The sequence below is a fragment of the Onychomys torridus genome, chromosome 5 (genome assembly GCF_903995425.1).
Source record: "Onychomys torridus chromosome 5, mOncTor1.1, whole genome shotgun sequence".
Lineage (NCBI taxonomy): Eukaryota > Metazoa > Chordata > Mammalia > Rodentia > Cricetidae > Onychomys > Onychomys torridus.
In genome coordinates, this window is record NC_050447.1 from 45,670,425 (window position 1) to 45,695,292 (window position 24,868).

The 24,868-nt window shown below is 48.3% G+C and overlaps 1 protein-coding gene across 1 annotated transcript in view; it reads left to right on the top strand.

Moving 5' to 3' along the window:
* Positions 1–24,868, top strand: part of Plcg2 (phospholipase C gamma 2) — a 137,194-nt gene that overhangs the window by 101,722 nt on the left and 10,604 nt on the right. The window contains exons 21-30 of the mRNA XM_036187953.1: positions 2,227–2,336; positions 5,594–5,690; positions 6,941–7,007; positions 8,559–8,716; positions 10,692–10,794; positions 12,611–12,820; positions 14,351–14,496; positions 15,286–15,400; positions 16,316–16,483; positions 21,421–21,509. Coding sequence (XP_036043846.1) covers positions 2,227–2,336; positions 5,594–5,690; positions 6,941–7,007; positions 8,559–8,716; positions 10,692–10,794; positions 12,611–12,820; positions 14,351–14,496; positions 15,286–15,400; positions 16,316–16,483; positions 21,421–21,509 — 1,263 coding nt within the window. The remainder of the gene's footprint in view (positions 1–2,226; positions 2,337–5,593; positions 5,691–6,940; positions 7,008–8,558; positions 8,717–10,691; positions 10,795–12,610; positions 12,821–14,350; positions 14,497–15,285; positions 15,401–16,315; positions 16,484–21,420; positions 21,510–24,868) is intronic.

The following is a 24,868-nucleotide window of genomic DNA, read 5'->3' on the forward strand; positions in this document are numbered from 1 at the left end:
TGGTGGGTTCTGCTCAGATCCAAGACCGAGTTCCTTTCCTTTTTTAAAAAGAAATCTCTAATCCCTGGTGGATGCAATCCTACAGTGATGAATGAAGGCTTCAGAAGTGGTGTGCAGAGGTTGGCTAGTAGCCACAACTTTTCAGAGGGAAGGCGTACTATGACGAGACACTGCTTTCCCAGTTGTGTAGGTTTTGGACATTTCTCCAGTGCCCCTGGAGGAATGTTAAGCTGGCCTCCATCTTCCTTACAGGGTGATGGGCTTAGTTTATGCTGAAGGGCTTGCATCTCTTTCCTTCTAAACATTATTTCATAAATCAGGGTCTACTGTCTCAAAGGGACTTCAGGCAGGTGATATGGGAGAGTGGGGGCTGTAAGAATGATGTGACAGCCCCTACTTCCCAACCCTGTACTGGAGATGGAACCCAAGTCTCCTGTATGCTAGCTAGGCAGATGATCTATCACTGAGGTACATTTCCAGTGGCACTCCCTACCTTTTTACTTTTTCTTTGAGACAGGGTCTGCATGAGTTGTCCAGGCTGACCTGGGTAAGTTCTCAGAACTGGAAGGATAACATGCAAGGTAGCATGTAATAACACGTAAGGTGTGCTGAAGACAAGTGTCCAGTATGGTTCTAAGCACTAAGCCTTGGTTAGATCATAGTTTCTCATCCCAACTCCATGAAGCAGGTACCACTTTGGTACCCATTTTACAGGTGAGGGAATTGAGGCTATTCAGTTACTGCTGAGTTGACTGCAGGCAGCTGGACCAGAAGCCTGCTCTCTTGGCCATGTGGATATGTCTGGTTCCTACATGGCCACATAATGGCTAGCTCATTCTCTGTAGTCCGAGTCCTTTCTTACTGTCTCAGAAAAGCAGCCTCCCTCTCTCAATACCATTCAGTAATGCCTTCCTGTCACCATGAGCCTGGTTCTGGCCCTTACACCTAGAGTGCCCAGGGGTAGGAGGGCAGGAGTAGTCTGGCCAGTGTCCAGTTGAAGCTCTCCATGGCAAAGCTTTCAGAAGCTGCATTGCCCTTTATGGAATCTGGCAGAGGATGGCAATACCTTGAAGTCTTGACCTGGTTCTGGGTCCAGCTGCTTGTCAGTTGGTTGGCCGTGGACAGGTTCTTCATTCTTTTTGTGCCTAGCTCTCTCATCTGTAAAAAGGGCATGACAGCAGCACCTCCCTGTTGGGGTGCTTGTGATAGTTAATGGCGCCGCTGTAGGGTAACACTTTCAGGACACTGCTCCATGATGGTCGATGCCTAAGAAATGCAGGGGGTAGCCATTTTTTTTTAAACCATCACATGAATTATTTCATTGAATTTTCTCAGGAAGCCTGTGAAATATCTACAACTTTACCATTTCAGATAGGGTACTGGAGGTTTAGCAGGCTGAAGGTTACACAGACAGGAATGGGCAGAGCAACGGTTGCAGCTCCCATGTCTGATCGGAATCTAGTTTCCCAGAAGCAGTCTCCCCCAGTCTCCTTTAGCGGGGAGGAGAGGGGCACTGAGGCTCTACACAGACTTGGTAACTTCCGAGCTCTCCCCATTCCATGTTTGCTGTTGTCAGGTAGCAGGCGGCAAGAAGAGCCCTTGAAAACTTTGACCCACATAAATTCTATCTTTCTTGCTGCTGCTCCCAGCTCTTGTTGTTTTGTTTGGGAAGGGGTGGGGGACCTTGAGACAGAGTCTCACTGTGTAGTTCAGGCAGGTCTTGAACTTGTGAGCCTCCTGCCTCGGCCTCCCAAGTGCTGGAGCTCTGGATAGGGACCACTACATGCAGCATCTCAAGCTATCCTTGAAAGCTGCCAGTGCTGTGTAGATGGCTAGTTAGGGAACCATTGGTCTAAGTAGAAATAGTGACCAGGTCCCCAGCATGTTTAAGAAAGTGTCTGAACTTCTAGGAGAGTCATTAAGTAAATAAAGTAGCTCTTTAGGGACTTCAGAGGTGGTGGCTGTGGCTTAATCTAAGAGGTTGTGTTGAGAAATTAGCAATGTTGCACCTTGTTTCTCCTTGTTAGGTTAGTCTGTATCCCTCTTCCTGATAGACTTTGTAGCAATTTTGGTTCCTATGCAATACCAACTCTGGCCAGCAGGTGGCTCTGTAACCTTGGCTGCCAACATCTCTGGCTTCCTAATGAGAATTTAACGGTACTGGTCCTGCTTCCGGCATCTATTCCTGTCATCCAACTGCCCTTTTTCTTCCTGTTTTCCCCAAAGCCTCAGAGGACTGTGAAAGCGCTCTATGACTACAAAGCCAAGCGCAGCGATGAGTTGACCTTCTGCCGTGGTGCCCTTATCCACAACGTCTCCAAGGAGCCTGGGGGATGGTAAGTCCGAGATGGTGTTTCTGTGCGTGGGCCCCTTGGAAAAGTAGATAAAGCACACTGGCAGTGGCCAGTGCACCATATACCACAGTCCATATCACCATAAACTCACTGTACTGTTGTAACGGCAGCTTCTGTTTGTTGAGGTCTTTTTATATGCTAAGCACTCTGCCAATGCCTTCAGTGCCTCATTCAATCTTCCCGACAGTCAGTGAAGGCTGTGATGATCCCACTTTGCAGACATAGCCATTGAGGCTTCCCAAGGTAGTGTAGTTACTGTGGCGGGCTCCAGAGATTACACAGCCTGTATGTGATTTAAAAAAGAAAAAGAAAAGAAGTTTATATGTATATATGTCTGCCTACTTGTCTGTATGTGCACCGTGTGTGTGCAGGTGCTCGAATAATCCAGCACAGGGCATCCACCCCCCTGCAAATGGAGTTATAGATGATTCTGAGCACCATGTGGGTGCTGCAAACTGAGCCTGGGTCCTCTGCAAGAGCAGCAAGTGCTGTTAACCACTGAGCCATCTCTCCTGCCTCTCAAATTCACTTTAAAATCAGGAGACCATGTGGTTGGATTTTCTCATCAGATATCTTTGGACCGTCAGCCCCTCCCCCCCAAATAATGAGACGTATTATTAGTTACGAAAGCTTGGCCTTTAGCTTAGGCTTGTTCCCAGCTAGCTCTGTGACTGAAATCAACCCGTTTCTACTAATCTACTTTCTGCCTAGGGCTCGTCACCTCTCCTCCACATTGTATGTCCTGCTTCCTTAGTGTCTTGCAGGTGTCTCCCGAGTGCCTGGATTCATCCATCCCCCCCGTCCCCTGCAAGTCCTGCCTATTCTCCTGCCTAGCTATTGTCCATTCAGCTCTTTATTAAACCATCAGGTGCCTTAGGCAGGTGAAGCAAAACACAGACACATCTTCACACAGTGTAAACAAATAACCTGCAACAAGACCCTCTTAATTCCAAACCAGTTCTTACCTGGCTCCCCAACATCAAAGGCGTAACAGCAGGCAAGGAGCCGCCTCCCTCAGCCTCTCTGCCCAATGCCTCTGTCCCCACTGAGTCAGCTTGCCCTCAGTGGTGCCCTCTGACCTCCTCTCTGCCTGCAGGAGCTTGGCAGCACCATAGACCGGCCCCTGAGTGGAACAGCCGGAAATGGGTCTCTCAGCTGTAGGCAGTGCTTCCCCATGTTCCTGGCTATAGGGAATCCCCAGGCACAGCTGGTGCCTAGGGGAGGGATATGGGTACACCCAGGTGAGAACTCCCAAAGCACACTGTTTCTCAGCGTGTGGGAGGCTCTGTCATGTCACATGCCTTCCCATAGCTCTGTCTGAGGTGAACCTTCCTAAAATCCCAAAGCTTTTGTCTGGGATAAATTAAGAGACAGGGTAAAGTCGTTTGGCAAGAAACTGTGGCTAAGTGCCAGCTGCCACTTATTTCTCTCTTTGATGGCAAGAGGGCCTCCTCGTTGACTGCTTATATCAGAGCCTCCCAAACCAATTAGGGGGAACAAATATAATTTTTGTTTAGGTAGAGACTTTTTTTTTTTTTGGTTTTTTGAGACAGAGTTTCTCTGTGTAGCTTTCCTGGAACTCACTCTGTATCCCAGGCTGGCCTCGAACTCACAGAGATCCGCCTGCCTCTGCCTCCCAAGTGCTAGGATTAAAGGTGTGCGCCACCACCGCCCAGCGGTAGAGACATTTTTTTTTTGAGCCATGTGGATATTAAAAATTATATGTGAATAACAGTTATAAAGTTCTTGGTCCTAGAATCCAGGCAGCCTGAGCCTAAGATAGTCCACAGAAAGAAAGGTGGTGAGGAGGGTGTGGAAAGGACTGGCATTTGGCAGCTGCTTTGTGGATGGTGCCAGGTAGCCTTACTCTGCTTCTTCAGGCCGGAGAAGTAAATGAAATGCTTCCTGCTGCTGCAGTGTGTGGACCTGGTTCCACTGAGGAAGATCTCAGGCAATGGGGAGCCAGATGCATGGTTCTACATTAGGTGTGTCTACTCAGACAGTGGTGGGCACAGATGCCAGAGAAGCACAGATTAGCAGTCGTGAAGGCTCCCTAGAGGAGAAGACACTGTCAAGTCCTAGGCAGTTAGTAGACTTGGTTATCTGGTTAGTAGCCTGCTTGTCGGACCCGGTAGCTGGGCAGTGCAGTAAGGGCAGCTGGACCTTCTGGAGTAAATGCCAGTTTTGGCGAGTCCCTGGGCTCAGACCCAGCTGGGCTGTGGTGGAGGCTGGAGCTTGTTGGATGGAGAGCTGTTGTGTGGTGTGGCTAGAGGTACTTTTGAAATGAGCCTTCTGGCTGTAGAAAGCGGCCAGTGGGTAGCCCGATTGAAAGAAGGAGGCCCTGCTATCAGGAGTGGACTTGGGGGAGAGTGTGGAGGTTCCACGTGTGGTAAGGTCGCAGCACTTCCACAGATGGATTACATCTCATGCTATTGGCACTGTCAGGAGGGTGTGGGTGTGCCATTTTAGCTGAGTGATAATAAGAACACTCTTTATCTTGTGGTGCCGGGCATGGGACCCAGGGCCAGTGCTCTATTGCTGAGCACCATCCCCAGCCTCTCATTGGTAGATTCTAGGCAAGTGTGTGTCTCATACTGAACTGCAGGTTGAGCCCAAGCGTGAACGCTGTCATACCACTACTGTGTGCTGGATGCTGTGACCCAGACAGTCCTAATATAATCTGAGGGAGCTCCAGTATTACTCCATTTTACAGATGAGAAGCCTACAGTACAGAACACTGGTGTAGTCCCTGAAGGAGCTGGGATTTCTTTTTTAAAAGTCTTTATTCTTATTACTTTTAAAATATGAGTAAATATATGTGTCACTGTGTGGGTATGTGCCTGAGAGTGCAGTGCCCATAGAGGCCAGAAGAGGGCAGAAGGTCTCCTGGAGCTGGAGTTACAGCTACCTGGTATGGATACTAAGCCATCTTTGCAGCCCTGAGCAGTGAGGATTTCATTGCAGGCTGTTTGGTCCCAGAACTTCCTCACAGCCTTCCCACAAGTCGGGTGGGCGCTTTCTGAGAAGGCCTTGGTCCCTGTTAAAGCTCTGAAAGCTTTGACTTCCCATAGTTGCCAATACCAAAGTCCAGTCAGGAGGTTTCAGTCATCTGACCGTAAGTGTTTTTAAAAGGCATAGACTTTGAATTGCTGTTATCACAGATCGTGACAGCCCCCTCTGGTCACTTGGCCGCTCATAGGTGAGCCAGCTCAGCCCTCAGTGTCCCTGCTTCTCCACAGGTGGAAAGGGGACTATGGGACTCGGATCCAGCAGTACTTCCCATCCAACTACGTTGAAGATATCTCAGCAGGTGATGCTGAGGAGATGGAGAAGCAGGTGCGTCTCCATCATCTGTGGCTGAGGCTTTTGGAGGAGTCCCTTGAGCTAGCTCGGGGTGGGGGGGGGGCGACTTTCCACTTGTTGGGGTCTCTGCAGAGCTTGGCAGCGGAGCAGGCAGAGTGGTGCAGAGATTGGGACTGGCCCCGAGTTGTTGTGGGTGAAAGTCTCCGTGACGAGCCGCTTGTGTTTTAATCAGGCGGTGCTGGGCTGAAAAGCACAGGAGAATTCCCGCTGGAGTGTAGGTGGCCAGACGGGGAATTTGTCCTCTGCTCAAAGCAATGTGCAAATGAAATACGTTCAGTTTAGGGAACCAGACATGCAGAACGTGCCTGGCGTGAGGAATGAACAGTGCCTTGCAGGAGGTGAGACAGGGCCTTCTGGTGACTTTATAAGCCAGGCGTGGGTACCTAGCCACTTTTTATCAGAATGCTCTCAGTAGAAGGAAATGGCCCATTGACTTCATCAGCCTGCCCCTGGATGTATTATGGACACACATCCCTTTAGAGCCCCTGGTGTCTATTTCCTAAGGGTGGCAAGGCAATCGGGAAGGGCTTCCTGGAGGAAGTGACGTTTGGGCCTTAAAAGTGAAGCTGGGGTTCATTAAAAAGAGGTGGGCATAGGGAGGTGCAGCCTAAGTGAGAATGTGGTGTTGGGAAGACAGTTGTATCCAGGATGCTTGCACTGGACAGGGACAGGACACCTCAGTGCATCTGTATGTCCTCACAAACCTGGTGGAGAAGGCTAGGACAGGACAATGGCAGCAGCCTTCCCATCTTAGCTGGACCCTGGGATGCTTCAAGTGTGCAACAGGGAGTGAGGCTGAGAAGGGAGGCCAGGGCTTGGAAAGCCTCGGAAACCAGATGGGAGGCCACAGCTGTTGTTTTCCGTAGGACATGGGGAGCCACAGAAGGCTCTTGAGCTGGAGGAGAAGCAGGCCAAATGGGCTCATTTCAAATGTGGGTCGGATAAGGGCTCTGTGATGGGGCTTGAAATTTGTTCTGGAGTTCACAAGGTGTGTTTTTGTGGATTGGAAAATGAGACGCAGAGACTGTGGGCGCCTATGCACTGCTGGGTCCCCATCGTCTCTGTGCGTCGGTATTAGTGCCCTCTCTGTGGATGTTGTAGTGAATATGCGTTTTAAGCAACCCCACAGGTAGTGGTGGTGCTACATGGCATATTCTGGGAACCAGTTGTTGTTTTATTATTCCGCTTATGACTACTGAGAATTGGGTCTTGTTTCTTCACAGATTATTGAAGACAATCCCCTCGGGTCTCTCTGCAGAGGCATATTGGACCTTAATACCTACAATGTTGGTATGTACACATGTTTTCTTTTAGCCTGATTCCAGTCCAGATCTACCCACCCTACCCTGCTAATCCTGACTTCAGAACTAGCCCAAGCAGGGGTCTCCAGACTTAGGAGACATGCTGGTTAAAGCCAAATGCATGGGGACTGATGGGTCCCTGATGGTGAGGCCTGCCACTGCCCTCTGCTAATATAGGACTATCTGGCCCCTAAGAGCACCGGTGACTTAGTAAGCTATTGTCATTGTGTCAACATCTGCCTGTGGCCCTGTGCTCTTCGGAGAGCTGAGCTGTTAGTCAGGTTGTGGTGGAGCACAGGGTTGGGAGCCTTGGCCTCTGAGTGCCAAAGGCTGAGTACCCATCTCTTCTCTACAAGAAACCTGTCCTGCCTTCAGCAAATGTGCCACCAGGGAAGTGACAGTGTGGTCTGTGTGGAGATAAAGCCATGATCTGCACGCAGCGGCTCCCCGTGTTCAGGGTCTGCTTGCATTTAAGTGAGCGCATTGCGGCTTGCATGGCTGCAGCTTTCTATTTGCAGCTGTAAGGAGGCAAGGGAGATGGGCCAGGCATAAAGCCCAAGCTCCCTTCTTGGCTGAGTTCCGAGTCTACTGATTCTTGAGCTGGGTCCCCTCTTTCCTGGGGAGGCCCGAGCACGGTCCCCAAGGATTCTCATGATAGCAATCCCGGGTAAGTCCCTAGCAAGTTCCCACATGTGCCAGGACTGGTGGACTCTCTTCCCACCTTCATAGCTGATGCCCGGTGTTGCCCCCTTCCCTGTATTGCCGTTAGGAGACATGAGGATGTCACTCAGCAGCAGGGACTTGTCATCAGGCTGGATCTACCTCTCAGCTCTGCCAGTGTGACTTTCCAAATGTTGCTCTCTCATGCCTCAGTTTCTCAAGCTCTCTGTAAGATGAGTGTAACAGGTCTAGTGTCCCCTTGTCCCCATGAGGTTTGCTAAAGGCTGAAAAACACACAGTCTAGTCATCTGCCAGGAACATCACCTCAGAGATCAGAAAGTGCAGCCACCAGTACTGGGCAGATCAGGGTAGCCTAATGTTCCTCTCTAAAATTAACCTTCTTGTCAACTGCCAGCCACCTGGATGTGCACCAGCTAGTGGCCACATCGTTCCCGACCTTCCTCCCTCCTCACATGGCCACATCCTCCATCTGGGTCTCCTTCACTCCTCCTTCTCTCCTATTCCTTCTAGGGACATTGTTCCTTGGATTTAGGGTTTATCCTTGGTCCAACATATCTTACCTCGAGATAGTTGGTACATTGACGAACATTTCCTTTCTGAATACGTTTACATTGACAGGGACAGAGGCCTGACGTAGGTTTTTGTAGGACACCACTCAGCCTAGTGCTCACCTTTAGCCGTAACTTGTACAAAAGGTTCAGACACTGCCTGCTGGAAGGCAGGGGTTCCCATCAGCATGGACAGTGATGGTAGCCATGGCCGGATCTGGTGTGGCCACTAGAGAAAAGGACAGTGTGAGATGTGATGTCTGTGGCCACCGGTTGGGCCCATCGGGACTTTCTTTACCCTTTGTCTACAGTGAAGGTCCCCCAGGGGAAGAACCAGAAGGCATTTGTCTTCATCCTGGAGCCAAAGAAGCCGGGGGACCCTCCCGTGGAGTTTGCGACCGACCGTGTTGAGGAGCTGTTCGAATGGTTTCAGAGCATCCGGGAGATCGCTTGGAAGATGGACACCAAGGTGAGTCCACGCACACTGGGGACCAGGGTGCCCGCCCATCTGTCCCAGCCTCTGCTGCTCCGCCAGGGCCAGGCTCAGGTTCAGAGGCCGTGGTTGTGTTTCAAAGAGACCCTTGATTCTACACTCCAGTGCTGGATACAGGAGGCACGTTAGTGGCATCGTCTCTAATTGGGTGGCCAGTGATGACAGAGTTCTAACATGGGGCAGGCAGGGCAAAAGTGAGGACTTCGGGTCAGGCCAGCAGCTTACAAGTCTGGTCTTGACATTGTCTGGTTGGATAGCTCAGAGTTGGAGGTGATTCTGTCTCTTGGGATGTATGGGCTGACCTAGATAATATCCTTAAAGCGCTCGGTGTAAGAGGCTGGAAGCCAGTGACCTCCTAGATGCTGACACTCTCTCAGGCACTGCCGTGGCCAACAAAAGGCTGCTAGAGTCTGGAGCTGTGTGAGAGGGTAGCTCTGTGCAGGAAAACGAGAAGTTACTCTTTACCTGATGGCATTGTACAGTGGGTATGTGGAGGGGACTCCTTCCTCCCCCTAGTCTGTGTGCTGGAGCCTGGGCCCTGAGGAGACAGCCCTCTGCACTGAGCTGTGCTGGGTGAGCTGGAGGCAGGGAGTGGGCTGCATATGTTTCCAAGGCACAGGGGAGAGGAGTGCTGCTCTGTGGGGCCTACAGGGGTTTGGAGTACTGAGTCCTGTGCACTATAATGTGGCTTTAGGGGAAGGGTACGGCAGGAGGCAGAGGACATAGTGGGGTGACAGAGGGGCCCGCTTCTGCCATCTGGGTCTCCAGCAACTCCAGATTGGCCTTGAACTTCAACTTCTCCTGCCTCACCCAACCAAGTGCTGGGATTAAAGCCATGCTCCCCTGCTTGTGTCTCCCCATTTACTGTTTGATTTATTATTGTGTGTGTGTGTGTGTGTGTGTGTGTGTGTGTGTGTGTGTGTATGCAGGTGTGAATGCCTGTGTATGTGTGTGTGTATAGGTGTGAATGTCTGTGTATATAGGTGTGAACATCTGTGTATACAGGTGTGAATGCCTGTGTGTGTGTGTGTGTGTGTGTGTGTGTGTGTGTGTGTGTATATACAGGTGTGAAAGTCTGTGTGTGTGTGTACAGGTTTGAACACCTGTGTATGTGTGAGTATACAGGTGTAAATGCCTGTATATGTGTCTTTGTACAGGTGTGAATGCTTGTGTGTGTGTTTGTACAGTGTGAATGCCTGTGTATGTGTGTGTGTGTATAGGTGTGAATGCCTGTGTATGTGTGTGTGTATAGGTGTGAATGCCTGTGTATGTGTGTGTGTATAGGTGTGAATGCCTGTGTATGTGTGTGTGTATAGGTGTGAATGCCTGTGTATGTGTGTGTGTATATAGGTGTGAATGCCTGTGTATGTGTGTGTGTGTATAGGTGTGAATGCCTGTGTATGTGTGTGTGTTTGTACAGTGTGAATGCCTGTGTATGACTATGGAAGCCAGAAGAGGGTGTTGGATGTCAACCTCTATTTCTCCTTCACTCATTCCTTTGAGGCAGGATTTTTCACTCAACCTGGAACTTAGTTTTTTTGGGGGTCAGGCTGGTGACAGAAGGCCATATCAATCCTCCTGCCTCTTCCCCACAGCAGTGTCAGGGTTACAGCTGTGAAAAGCCACACCTGGCTTGTTATGTGGGCGCTAGGATTTGAACTCAGGATGTTATGGTTGCAGAGTGAGCTGTGTTAACCTGGGCCATCTCTCCAGCCCATGGCCACATAATTAGGGAAGCACTGACAGGGCTGTTCTAGACTGCAAGTCCTGGATGGGAACAGCACGGTGGAGAATCATCTTCAGAGGATAGAGGAAGCGGGGATTGTCTTCAGGACAGGAGAGCACCCAACCCTGGGTGCTTAGGGCATTTGTAGGAGAGCTGGCCAGGTGAGCCAGGAGCAGGGCACAGTGCAGATGCCAGCTCAGGCTGTATTGGTGCCCATTTCCACAGGAGAACAACATGAAGTACTGGGAGAGGAACCAGTCCATTGCCATTGAGCTCTCTGACCTGGTTGTCTACTGCAAGCCAACCAGCAAAACCAAGGACCACTTGGGTAAGTCTCCTGAGAGCTGGCTGGGTGAGCTCGGATGTTTGCTGTGAGGCTGGTGCTGTCGAGCTGCATGGGGAGCTTTCCCTTGGCCTCACAGTGGATCCAGGCAGAAGCCCTTTTTGTGTCCCCATAGCCATGGCATTGGCAGTTCTAAAGAAAACAAAACTGTAATCTGCTTAGAAGGAAAGGCTACAGGAAAACCAGGTCTCTTTTGATTGCCTAAGACCCTCTTTGTAGTGCTGGACACGGCCAAGGGCAGGTGGTACCAGTGAAGGTGTGATTGTCACAGCCCTTGAGTACCTCTGTGCATGTGTGTGGGCATTACTTTTCTGTTGCTGGGATAAGACACCATGACTGGGGGCAACTTAGCATAGAACAAAGAATTTATTTGGGCTTAGGGTCCTAGGTTCTAGAGGGATAAGAAAGAGGGAGATAGAGAGGGAGGGAGGGGGAGGAGAGGGGGAAAAAGGGAGAGGGAGGGAGGGGTGGAGAGCGAGAGCACCAGGATTGGCCTGAGGCTTTGAAACCTCTAACCTGTCCTCCAATGATGTACTTCCTCCAGCAAGGCCCCACTTCCTAAACCTCCCCTAACAGCGCCATCTACTGGGGAGTAGGTATTCAAATACATGGGGGCCATTCTCATTCAGACCCCCAGTGCATCCCTAGTCCCATTCCCAATACTGTGTTAAAATACCCAGTCATGTCACACCCATGGCAAGGAGCTGCGAGAGAATAAGCTAACCCATGCCCAGCACACAGCCAGCTTTCTCTCTGCTCACACAGTCCAGAGCCTCAAGCCAGGGGATGGTGCTGCCCACTTTTAAGTTGGGTCTACCCACATCAGATATGGCAGTCAAGACCATCTCCCACAGATGTGCCAACAGGCTGACCTGACCTAGACAGTCTCTTGCTGAGACTCTCTGCCCAGGCAATTCCAGTTTGTGTCAAGTTGACTATTAAAACTATCCATCATGTTAGGTGTTTGTGTGTATACAGGTGTAGTTGTGTGTGTGGAGGCCAGAGGCCAATCTTGGCTGTCATTCTTCAGCTGTCCATCTTCTTTTCTCTCTCTCTCTCTCTTCCTTCCTTCCTCTCTTTCTCTTTCTCTCTCTCTCTCTTTCTCTCTCTCTCTCAATAGGCTCTGTCACCGAGCTTGGAATCAGCAAGCAGGCTAGACTGGCTGGCCAGCGAGCTCTTTGGATCCTCCTGCAAGCCTGGCATACTGGGATTGCAAGGACGCACTGCCATGCCTGGCTTTTCTTCATAACTTGTGAGCTCAGATTCAAGACCTGCTTACACAGTTGGCGCATTACTGAGTGGGCCATTTTCCTATCCCTCCAGTGTCTTTTCCAGAGAGTCTTGGTTTCCTTTTGTTACCTAGGCCTCTGACACTGCACCCAGAAGCGAGGTTGACCTTCTCCTCTGTCTTAGTCAGTGTTCTATGGCTGTACAGAGACATCATGGCAATGGCAACTCTTATAAAGGAAAGCATTTAATTGGGGCGTGTTTAAGATTCAGAGTCAGTCCATTGTCATCATGGCGGGAAGCATGGTAGCATGCAGGCAGACATGGTGCTGGAGAGGTAGCTGAGGGTTCTATATATGGATCCACAGGCAGCAGGAAGTTAGAGAATCACTGGGCCAGGCTTGGGCCCTTGAAACCTCAAAGCTCCCCGCAGTGACACACTTCCTCCAACAAGGCCACACCTACTCTAGCAAGGCTACACCCCCCGAATAGTGCCTCTTTCTGGTGACCAAGCATTCAGATCTATGAGCCCATGGGGACCATGCTTATTCAAACTGCCATATTCTCTCTACAGAAAACCCTGACTTCCGAGAAATCCGCTCCTTTGTGGAGACAAAGGCAGACAGCATTGTCCGGCAGAAGCCTGTCGAACTATTGCGATACAATCAGAAGGGCCTCACGCGTGTCTACCCAAAGGGACAGAGAGTTGACTCCTCAAACTATGACCCTTTCCGCCTGTGGCTGTGTGGCTCCCAGATGGTGGCACTCAATTTCCAGACTGCAGGTAAAGAACTATGGTAGCCAGCCTGTCTGGGCCAGGCAGTGGCCCTGTCATAGCTGGTAAAGTCAGCTGGGCGGCTGGTGGGATGTGGTGCTTCTGAACAAGTGATTGAGCTGGACCATGAAGGCTGAACTTGGAGGCTGGTTAGTGCAAAGCCCCTGAGCTGAGTGGACACCTGACCTGGCTGAGGCAGGCTCTGTACTCATGAGTGACAGAGTGTTATCATTCTGGTTTAGGAAGGAAACACAGTAGCTTATTTAACTAGTAAGTGTAGGAGTGGTTCGCAGCCTCAGGCTTGGCTGGATCCAGGAGTTCTATGGCTGCCTTACCCCTCCTCTTTGTGAGGTGTTTCCTCTCTGAGGGCTTCAGTCATGTACTCTCTCTATAGAAACTTCCATAGTAGGGAAGACCTGTGTACACAAATTTCTGGACTTTGCTCTTTGCATCCTGTGGATTTTCTTGTAGCAACTTGGATCCCACAGAAGGGAGCTGAAGTTTATTTAACAACTGCTTGCAACCCGGCTCTAGGTGTCTGTAAGTCAGGTCCCATCCCTGTCAACCACAGACACCACTGCCTCTTGGGCCCTCCCATGAGCCTTGTTCCCAGGTACAGGTGCACAGCTGCGGGGCAAACATCTCTACTCATGTGGCGGTTCCCAAGAAGCTCACATTTTGATAAACCACCCCAAGGAGGTCCACTGAGCACCTGTATCCTGTGGTATTCGTCCCAGTTCCTCCTCTAGAGTGGGTGGAAGGGTGGGCACTGTCCTATGGTGTAACTTCACTAGTGTAGTTTATGAAGTTCTTTCAATCTTTGCCCATCGGGTGGAAACTGACGTTAAATTGTAGTTACAGTTTCTGGTCAAGGCGTTGCTTTTTGAGTAACATTAACCATTTCCCCATCATCCACTCAAAGGATGTTTATATTGGTTTTCCTGAAAAGTGGTTGGTCCTCTTACCCAATGTATCCTACACAGCTGGCTTTTTATTCATGCTTCAGAACATCTGCCTGATATTTGAACTGAGATGATCCACCCTTAAGTTTATTATTGTGTGTGTATGTGTGGGAGTGTATGCCACGGCATGCACGTGAAGGTCGGGGGCCACCTTTACAGAGTCTCTCCTAACGTCTTTGTGGGTTCTGGGGACCACACTCAGGTCACCAGGCTTGCACGGTCAGCGCCTTTATTTGCTTGCTGAGCCACCTTATCCTTGAACTCTAATGATTTACCTTGCAGTGTTTTCTAAGCACTGGGGGTGGAACTTAGGGCTCGCATGTGCCAACCAAGCATTCTACCTCTGACCCACTCCCCTTTTCAGTAGATTCTAATTTATTAAGGTTTACAAGACTGTTTCCTGATGTGAGGTTGTTTTTAAATGCTCTTGGTATTTCCTTGGAGTCGGTTTTTTTTTTTTTTTTTTTTTTTTGAATAGTTGAAATCATCCTGGGAAGGTCATGTAACCGGTGCCCATGAGCACCTGGAAGCTGGTGTTCCCTGGTTGCTCCATAGCAGCCCTGTGTTATCCTTTCAGACAAGTATATGCAGATGAACCACGCGCTGTTTTCACTCAATGGGCGGACAGGCTATGTCCTGCAGCCTGAGAGCATGCGCTCTGAGAAGTATGACCCGATGCCACTAGAGTCCCAGAGGAAGATTGTGATGACACTCACTGTCAAGGTAGAGTGGGCAGGTGGGCGGGTCTTCTGGGACACTAGTGACACTCTTGACTTGTTAAACCACTACCTGACAGCACTGCAGGCTTATATGGTTCACCCGGGGTCATTCTGGGCTGACCCTCTCTAAACCTTACCTGTCACTTGCCCTTGTTTGGGTGTGAGGTGTGCATTTGGGGTTCTTGTGAGGTCAGCCTCTGGCCAAGAGGAGAGTTCATCTCCTCTTTGCCTTAGAGGGGTCAGAGCTTTCTTAATCTAGTCCTTAGCATTTGGGGAAGATATGAGAGAGAGTTTGGAAGATCCAGGAAGTTTAGGTGAGATGGGCTGGGGATGTTGCTTCATTTTTTTGGAGTGCTTGCCCAGCATGCATGAAGCTCTGGGAGCACCAGGGAGACAGAGGCAGGAGGATTGTCATGAGGGTGAGTGAGGCTAGCCTTGTCTACAGAGCAAGCTTGAAGCCTGCTTAGAATACATTTTTCATTTTAGAAATGTTCAAAAGTGAAGGCTTTGTAAGGACCCTTAAATAAGGGTCAGTTATAAATGGGCCACCCCACTGTCCTTGTCTGGGAAATACAGTGTCAAGTACTGTTGTACCTGTGCTCAGGTGAGACTCTCCTGCTGAGTCACATGACCTCAGCTCTGGTCAAGGCCAGTCCCTATCATCAAACAGTAATGGTGGGTCAGTCAGCATCCGTGCCTCTGAGTGCTGTGGTGACTTATCCACTGAATAAGGGTGGCTTTGAACTTGTGCAGTCTGGTTCTAGAATTCCAATCCTTGCCTTCCATATCCTAGGTTCTTGGCGCACGCCACCTCCCCAAATTAGGGCGGAGTATTGCGTGTCCCTTCGTAGAGGTGGAAATCTGTGGGGCTGAGTATGATAGCAACAAGTTCAAGACCACGGTTGTGAGTAAGTAGTTGGCTCTTTCTGTTTGTGTGGGTGTGCTCAGGTGCTTGTGGAGGTCAGAGGTCAACATCAGATGTCTTCCTCAGTCATTCTCTGTCTTAGTTTTTGAGACAGGATCTCTCTAAGAACATGGAGCTCATCAATTCAGGTACACTGGCTGGGCAGTGGGCTCCAGGGGTCTGCCTGTGTCTCCCCCAGCACTGGGTTACAGACATGTGCTTGGCTTGGACATGGATTCTGTCTTACAGCAGGCACTCCCCTGAAGCATCTCCCCAGCCCCACTAGTCTTTCCGTTTGAAGGTTAAGGGAGCAGACTCCCAAGTGGGTTACTGTTCCTCGGTGACTTTGTGATGTACTTTTGCTGTTCCCAATTTTCCTCCCCCACCATTCAACCTCTAGTCAAGGAAGCAGAGCCACCTGCCTAACTGCTAGATGTGCTCAGGGGACAACTCAGGTGCACACCAATTAAACCGGCCTTTTTATAGGGTGATAGATTTGCTGTGTGTCTTGCTTTATAAGGCTGGTCATCCATGAGAACGCCCAACACACTTCAGAGACCCCTAGCTCACTTTCCTCCTCTGGGCAAGGGGTGCAGCTCACAGGGGCTCTGCTCACCTTTTTTCTTGGTACCCCCACACCAAGTTCTGCTCTACACCCTGTCTCTCTTTCTTTGTCCTATGCCATGAGATGAGATGGGTAAGGTGGCAGCATGTTCCTCTGCTCACGGAAGGCTGGCCTGCAGCAGGATCACTTGCTGGGAAAGAAATAATAAAAGATAACCCTTCTTGGCTTCTTAGACCAGGGTGTGGATGCAAATTCACTTACTAGACCGAGAGATTTGAAGCCGAGGCTGCTGAGGCTGGCTCACCCTGAGGAGGCAAGGCACGTGAATCAGTAACAAGTTTTGGTCTTTTCCAGACGACAATGGCCTCAGCCCTGTCTGGGCTCCAACGCAGGAGAAGGTGACATTTGAAATTTATGATCCAAACCTTGCATTCCTCCGATTTGTGGTCTACGAGGAGGACATGTTCAGTGACCCCAACTTTCTGGCTCATGCCACATACCCCATTAAAGGGATCAAGTCAGGTAAGAACCGTTAGCAAAGGCACTCAGTGTGGGGGAGCCAAATTCTTTGGTCTGTGATGCAGGCTGTGAAAAAAATCACACCAGCATCTTTCCTGGTTCAGGTTAAGCCACAACAAGGCTGACCAGGTGCGTGTGAAGCACGGGGTGGGGAGAAAGGGGAGAAAGGCTGAGTCCTCTAAAGTTCATCACCCGTGAGCAAAACCTCAGCTAGTCCACCCTCAGCCTGGCACTGTTTGATTTCACTGTGAGCTGCTGCTCCAGGCAGTTTGTCTTCATTAGCAGGTGAAGAAATATGTTCTCCACAAGCCGTGTGTGCTGCTTGCCAGCATCCTAAGGATGAGGCCCCGAGCATCCACAGGGTCTGACTCTCTTAAACATTCTGAATTTACCATCTCCTACTAGACATGGAGGTTGACCTAATTCTTAGACTTCTTTTTGTGCTGAACACAATACAAACTCCCTCCTGCCCCACGAAAGCAGGACATATCAGAACCCATACATAAGGGCATCTCTTAGCCCTCAGCAGAGAAGCTTCCTTTTGAGGTAGATGGTAATAAATGCAGAGAATAAGGGACAGTGGAGTGCTTGGTTCTATATAGGACATCTATGTCATGCCCTCCCCCAAAGCTCAGGGATCATCAAGGGAGAGGACACAGAAAGATTATAAAGAGCTTCAGATGTCTGTAGCTATAACCACAAGACTGGTACAAGATCAAGCCAACCCAAATCACAGCACAGATAGGGGAAGGGCTCATGAAGTCCCTCTCCTTGGTGAGCTGTTAGCAATAGATGGCTGCTGGGAGAGAGAGAGTCCCTTCTTGAGGGATTCAGCACCTGAGAGGTTACCCAGCTCCAGTAGATGGTCCCCCACCTATGTGTTAAGTGTACTCAGTGGGTTTAGAAAAAGAGCACATGAAGTGGGGAGGGGAAAATGGTGGGGAGGAACTAGGGTGGATTTGAGCACACACACACACATACACACACACACGATTCTCAAACAATAAAAAATATGGAAAAAAAAAAACCTAAACAAACCAAAACCTGCAGTATAGATTTTTTCCATTGCGCCTAAGATGGTGTCTTCCCAGGCCTGGCAGTTCTTTGAAGGTAGCCATCCTTAGGTGATAGGGTTTCTCTCAGTTCCTTCCTCCCTGGATTTTCCATGTGATCTAACACATAGGCTAGCTACATGCCAAATTTCTTTTTTCTTTATCCACAGCATTGCTGATTCCTGAGACAGACATCATAGATCTTTCTGGATCCCCCAGGAGGTCACTGTTCCCTTGTTTCCCAGAGCAGTCATTTTTCAAGAGAAAGAAATTACTATCATTTTTTGTCATTTATATCAAATGACTGTCTTTTGATGTTTGGAAGCCTTGGCTGTAGTCAGTGCTGAACTGGCCTTTTGAAAACCTGGACCATGCCACGTCTTCTCTTATAAAGCCTCTCAGCTTCTCCAGCCATTTCTCCCACTCCTTGCTAGCCCCATCTCCAAGCAGCAGATGCATTGGGGGCTTCTGTTAGAAAATGTTAATTGATGGGTCCACCATGGGATGCTCTGATTCAGCGCAGTGTGGAGCTCCAGAATCAGCCTGTGTTATGTCCTGCCTCCCTGGGAAGACCTGGGCAGTGCTAAGCAAAGGAGGGTGGGCCCCAGGACCCCAACATCCGAGTTTGAGAGTCTGGGGAGATGTTTAAAGCCTCATTTCTATTTAGCCATTATTATTTAGAAATAGCATTTGATGACATTATGACAATAATAATAGCAAACACCCTGTGATGGCTTAACATGCACTACAGATGACATTAAAGCCTGCATCAGAGCTGCTGGACTCTGTTCTGCTACGTGCTTTTCCAGACTAGCCCAGTAAACAGGGTTCTGAAATGCTGCTGCCTCCTCCTCCCGACTGGAAGAGTAGCTATGGGAGACTCTTTGCAGCTCTGGTCTTAATGCCCTCACGGCATCAAGGAGCTAGTGGGCAGCTGGTTCCTGGACCATCTTGCTCCTCCACTGACCCTACCATCCTTTGAAAGATGGGGGAGGTTATCCTCAGGATGAAGTCAGAGCTCACAGCACACTGCCTTTCCTTATTGGTAGGGAATCAGTTTCCCTAAGATGACTTAGGTTGGAGATTGAAAGAAAACCAACAAGGAAACATTAAGGTGGATTAATAATGCAGCCTCCGCCCCTTTCTAACCAGGAGATCACCACAGCAGGGACATTCTCCCTTCTTTTGTTGGCTCCTAGCATATCTGTATTCATGGGAGCAGGAAATAAAAGGAATAGTCCTTTTGTGCAGATGGCTTCCAGGGCCTTCTAAACTTGAAAATAAAACTTTGCCATTGTTAGCATGGCTGAACTTAAGCTTTCGAATGGGCTGGGCCCTGCTCAGGAGGGAACAGCGTTTACTGCACTCAACTCCCTTCATGTCTTCTTCCTTAACCCTTAACAGGAAGCCCAGGAGGGTTTGTTTTCCTTTTTTTATTAAATCATTTTTACTTTTAAAGTCTGGGCACTTCAAGGCCTAGCGATGTGAACTAACTCATTTAAGGTCACAAGCTGGAATTTGCCTGTTGTATTTTCATCTCTGTGGACTGTCCTCAAGGGGCCTCTTATTTCAAGTAGGTACTTAAAGTCCCCCCAACACCGACCTTTTTTCATTTCCCTTCTCCATGTGAAGTAAACAAGACTAAAAACAATACTACTTCCATGGTTGATGGAACAGAAATACCTTGACTCTTGTTCACATGAGCGCTTCTCAGAGTTGGGCAGTAAGAAGAGGTATGAGGAGCCAAGGACAGAGCCCATGCCTCCACTGTCAGCCAGTCCTGCCCTGTCTGTGGCTGGAGCCCACAGCTACCTGGCAATGGCCACCCCAGAACAGCCCAAGGTCCTGTTTATTCTCCCAATCTGTTAACAGTAAACTGTCCCGGGCCAGCCCATGAGATGCACAGAATCTGTGTCTTAACAGAGCTCACATGGGATTATAGTTCCAGAATCTGCACTTGCACCTACATCTTAGCAGGAGTCACCAACTCCATTAAGCTGGACCAGTACTGGGCTAGACTGCAGACATTCTGTGATTATCAACTCAGACAGAAACCAGAGCAGCCAACCAACTAGCCACCATCTAAAATCTCATCACCCACCAAGTGGAAACAGATCAGACAATTTCATCACAGCAGTATTTAATGAACTCAAAATGTCCCGCCAATGCTACAGAAGGAAAAAGTAGCCTGAGAGTTTTTATACCCACCTCAGGTAGCATCCATTTCTAAACACAAAGGACAGATCCATTTATAATCTACAGTTAGTCTTTGTCACATGAATACAAGAGAACAAAGTCATCTAACCAAGACATTCTCAAAGAAATTCAGTAAAAAAGACAGGGGGAGTTGAGCAGTTTAACAATATGTTTGAATACTTCCTGCATATGTTTTTTTTTAAATCAAAGACCAAACTAATACTGAGTCCTGACTAGTGAGATGCATGTTGACATATTGGTGTCTTTGTGTTGCTTGGAATTACAAAGAAGATGGATGTGATAATAAAATAAAGGAGACTAAAAGGGTGGCTCAGTGGCTAAAGGTGCTTACCACTGAGTCTGATGACCTGAACTCATCCTCTGGGACCACATGGTAGTAGGAGAGAAATGACTCCTACAAATTGTTTTCTGACCTCCACATGCACACTGTGGCATGCACATGCCTCTCCGTCCCCTTAAGTCAATAAACACACACACACACACACACACGTAATCTTTAAAAAGGTGATAAAATATTGGATAGTGTGGATACTCCCTAAGAGAAAGGGATGGAGGAACATATAGATGGAGGAAGGAATGGGGGTTCTCTAATGTGTGCATTGCTTATCCTGGAGGCTTAGCAGATACCATGTAAACACAAAGCTCTCAGCTCCCAGGACAAATAAGAATGGATGACTAAGAAGGTTAACCATGAGCTGCGAGGGGCTATTCACTGGATCTGTGCTTTTTAAAAGAAACCCAAAACATCTGCTTAGAGAGCAAAGGCCATTCACAGTGGTGAGCTGTAGGCTAGGGAGCCAGCGTCCTGTGTTTTCTGTGGACTTTCACACAAGACAACCAACCAGCTGTTGAGATGGCCTGCTATGAAAGTTATTTAATGTGGGTATGGGGAGGTGGATCGGCTTCAGTTCATCCTGCATCAATCCTAAAGAAAAAGACACATTTCAAGGTCTGCAGCATGTGGGTCCTGATTGTAAATAGGAAGCGGGTTCTGGAGAGCGTGACCAGTGCAGCCATGGACTGCCAAGGGGCAGTAAGATAGGAAACCACTGAAGATAAAGCCCACTCTCTAGTCCCGTGCTTTGTAAAGGCCTGAGTGGAAGCAATGGGTTAGAGGATTCATTATTGTTCTGACTCTTTGACTTTATGAGTATTTAAGGATTTCAACCACAGCAGTATCAACCTCTCTAATTTCAATGAGAGGTAGTATGTAGATTTTTACTTTTTTTCTAAAATTACATTTATTAATTGTGTGTCTGTGTTTAATTATATTTCAATTTAAGTTGTAAAATTTAAATAATAAGACATGTGTGGGAGTTGTTTCTCTCCTTTCATGTGGGAGCTATGTTGTCAGGCATGGCAGTGGGCACCTTTACCTACCTAGTGAGTCATTTTGTCAGCCTGGTTTTGACTTCTTCGGAGCCAGTCATTTCTAGTTGGCAGATGCTTTTTCATTTTACTAATAGCCCTATGTGGATGTGTTTGTCAAGAATGCTAGTCTCTCTCTATGACTTTAGGATGGGAACTTGGCATCTAGATAGTAGACTCCAGTGTGGCACTATGACTTCTCTACCCCCTGAATAGACATGCCATCTCCAGGTTATCACAAGAAAGCCAAGAGCTGATGTTAATGGCCTGCCATTGGCTCTTCTCTTTGTGTTTCTGCTGCAGGGTATAGAGCGGTCCCTCTGAAGAACGGATACAGCGAAGACATCGAGTTGGCTTCCCTCCTGGTTTTCTGTGAGATGCGGCCGGTCCTGGTGAGCGCAGGACACTGACAAGTTGGTCACGGGTGGGAATAGAATGGAAATGCTGGGCACTGACGAGCTGAAACCTTCCCAGGGCCTGCCAAGGTCCTGAGCTTTTCCCCTCGGCATCTTTCTCGAAGAGTGCTGTAGGATTCTGGAGCAGACTGTGTAGTCTGCAGGGGGAGGACCCTGGAAGAAGTACCTCATGGTTGCCTGTCATCAACAGCCTGGGCAGATGGTGGATGCCCTCCCAGAGCTCATCCTTTCTGGATGTGTTTCCCACCTGTTGGCCTTGGGTCATGGCTTCAAAGGGTCTAAGAACGTTCAATGAAGTCATCCTGGTCTGCATGTGGGAAGGATGGGCCCTGATTCCCATGGGGGTTGTTGTGTGTGTGACTCCATAACTCTCTGCACTAGTGGGTCCTTTATTGTTTGCCAGTGTCTTGAAGAATCTTAGCTTCTCCTTTGACTGACCAGCTTGGTTTGTGTGTTGTTGTTACTCTTATCACCATGACCCAGGCCTGATGAGACACAACCCAAAGGAGGAGAGTTTGTCTGGCTCACAGTTTGAGGTCGTACAGTCCCCTGTGGTGGGGAAGGTACACTGGCTGTGTGGTGAGGGTTGTTCGTGCACCTGCTTGCTCAGGAATCAGGCAGAGGCCAGATAGGAAGTGGGACTGAGCTAAAAATGTCAAGGCCTGCCATCAATGACCCACTTCCTCCACAGCTTCCCACCACCAGCTGGAGACCACATGTTTAAACATATGAGTCTGTGTGGGTCATTTGCATTCATATTATGACACGGAGATGTGGCAGAAAGATTTTGGCTTCACTGAACAATACTGGAGAACATGATGAGGTTGTACCAGGCTCCCCAGAGATGCTAACCCACATAGCAAGAATTTTTGTTTATTTTTCTTTCTTTTATTGAAAATAGATTTTTTATACAATATATTCTGATCACGATTTCCCCTCCCTCAGCTCCTCTGAAGACTCCCCCTATCTTTTCTCCTATTGGAATCCACATCCTTTCTGTTTCTCGTTAGAAAATCAACAGGAAACTAAAGAATAGCAGTTAAATAAAGTAAGATAAAACAAGAACAAACCAGAATAGGATGAAACCAACAGAGAGGCAGAAGAAAAAATGCCAAAGAAAGAGCATGACATACACATGTGTAGAGACATACATGTTCATAGGCACAGGAATCCCCTAAAAACACAAAACTGTAAGCCACAATATCTATATCTATATCTATCTATCTATCTATCTATCTATCTATCTATCTATCTATCATCTATCTATGAAAAGGACTTGTAAGGTTTAAGAAGAAAAACACCCTGTCAAAACTTTATGAGACAAAGAACCTTCCATTATAATGTTGAATCCATTTTGTGTTAGCCATCTATGGCAGTGTATGGGACCCACCCTTAAGAGTGGTTTGTATCCCCAGTGAGACTTCAATGGAGAAAATTAATTTTTCATTTGTGGGTAGTTATCAGCTGGAGATGGATGCTGGGGGTTTGGTTCCACTTCTCTTAGTGCTGGGACCCTATCTGGTGCAGACCCATGTGGGCCCTATGCATGCTGCCACAGTCTGTGAGTTCATATGTGCATTGGTCCTGTTGTGTTTAGAAAGCCTTTTTTCCTTGGTGTCCTCCATCCTCTTTGGCTCTTACATTCTTTCCACCTCCTCCTCCACGGGGTTTCCTGATCCCTGAAGAGAGAGATTTGGTGATGACATCCCATTTAGGATGGAGTGTTCCAAGGTTTCTCACCCTCTGCACATTGGCTATCTGCGGCTCTCTGTTATTTGTTCTCATCTACTGTAGGAGGAAGCTTCTCTGATGGCAGAGCAAAAAAATGATTTCTGAGTATAGCAGAAGGTCATCAGGGGTCGTTTTATGGCTACGTTCCTTCAGAAGAACAGTAGTATTTGGTTTTCCTCTAGGTCCCTGGCCTGTCTGGCCTCCTGTTCTTGGTCACTTGAGCAGTGTTGGGGATGGGTTCCATCTCATTGAATGGGCCCTCACTCAAGTCAGATAGTGGTTGGTTGCTCCCACGAGCTGTGTACCACTACTGCACTAGTGCATCTTTCAGGCAGGCCATCACTACAGACTGAAGACTTTGTAGCTGGGTTGGTGTTCACCTTTCTCCTTTGGTGTCCTGCAGAGTCACTTCTGGTACCATGACCACTGGTCCACAGGAGTGAAGGCTTGTAGGTACCAGCTCCACTCCTCCATGTTCAATGAGTTGTATGGTGTTATTTTCGGCAACAGGGCTTTGCCATCGTTTGTGGAGAGCAACCTCGGCAATAGCCCGGGTTGTTTGTAGGTTCCCATGGGGTCTCTTTGGCCAACATCTCAATGAGATGTAACCTAGTAACCCATTCTTGGCAGTGGAAGATTCATTTGGTGAAGAGATGTCTAGATGGGTGTCCATCTCTCTCATTATTTGGCACTTTCATTTGGATTGCCTTCATACAGGTGTGTGTGTGTGTGTGTGTGTGTGTGTGTGTGTGCGCGCGCGCGCATATATTTATAAGCCTCCACTTTATTAGTTTACTATACAGCTCTTAATTTCAGTTGTCCTTGCCCATATTTCCTGTCACCCCTTCCCTCCCCATCTCTGTTTGATCTTTCTGTTCCTGCCATGTCACGCCCCCTCCCCCATTCATCCATAACTATTCTATTTCCCCTTCCCTGGGAGATCCGTATCTCCCCCTGTTCCCTTATTCTATATGTAGCCTCTGTGGTTATATGGATTATAACTTGCTTATTGAAGACTTAATAGCTAATATATAAACAAATACATACCATATTTATCTTTCTGAGTCCAGACCTCACCCAGGATGATTTTTTTTTTCTAATTCCATCCATTTACATGCCCAATTCCATTTATTTATTTATTTATTTATTTATTTAGGTTTTTTTTTAGACATGGTTTCTCTGTGTAGCCCTGGCTGTCATGGAACTCACTCTGTAGACCAGGCTAGCCTCAAACTCACAGAGATCCACCTGCCTTTGCCTCCCAGGTGCTGGGATTAAAGGTGTGAACCATCACTACCCCATGATTTCATTTTTTTAATGACTGAGCAATATTCCATTGTGTAAATGTACCATATTTTCTTTACTATTCATCCACTGAGGGACGTTTAGACTGTTTCCAATTTCTGTCTGTTATGAATAGAGCAGCAACAAACATGATTGAGCAAGTACTATTTTTGCAATGCTTGGCGTGTAGGTAATTCATTTTTTTATGGTCCTTCATTCTTCTACCAAAAAAACAGAAAACTTGAACTGAGCAAGGGACTTCTATAACCATCCACATTTCCCTTCAGGTAACTGAAGCACACTGTGGCCATGTGCCCCAG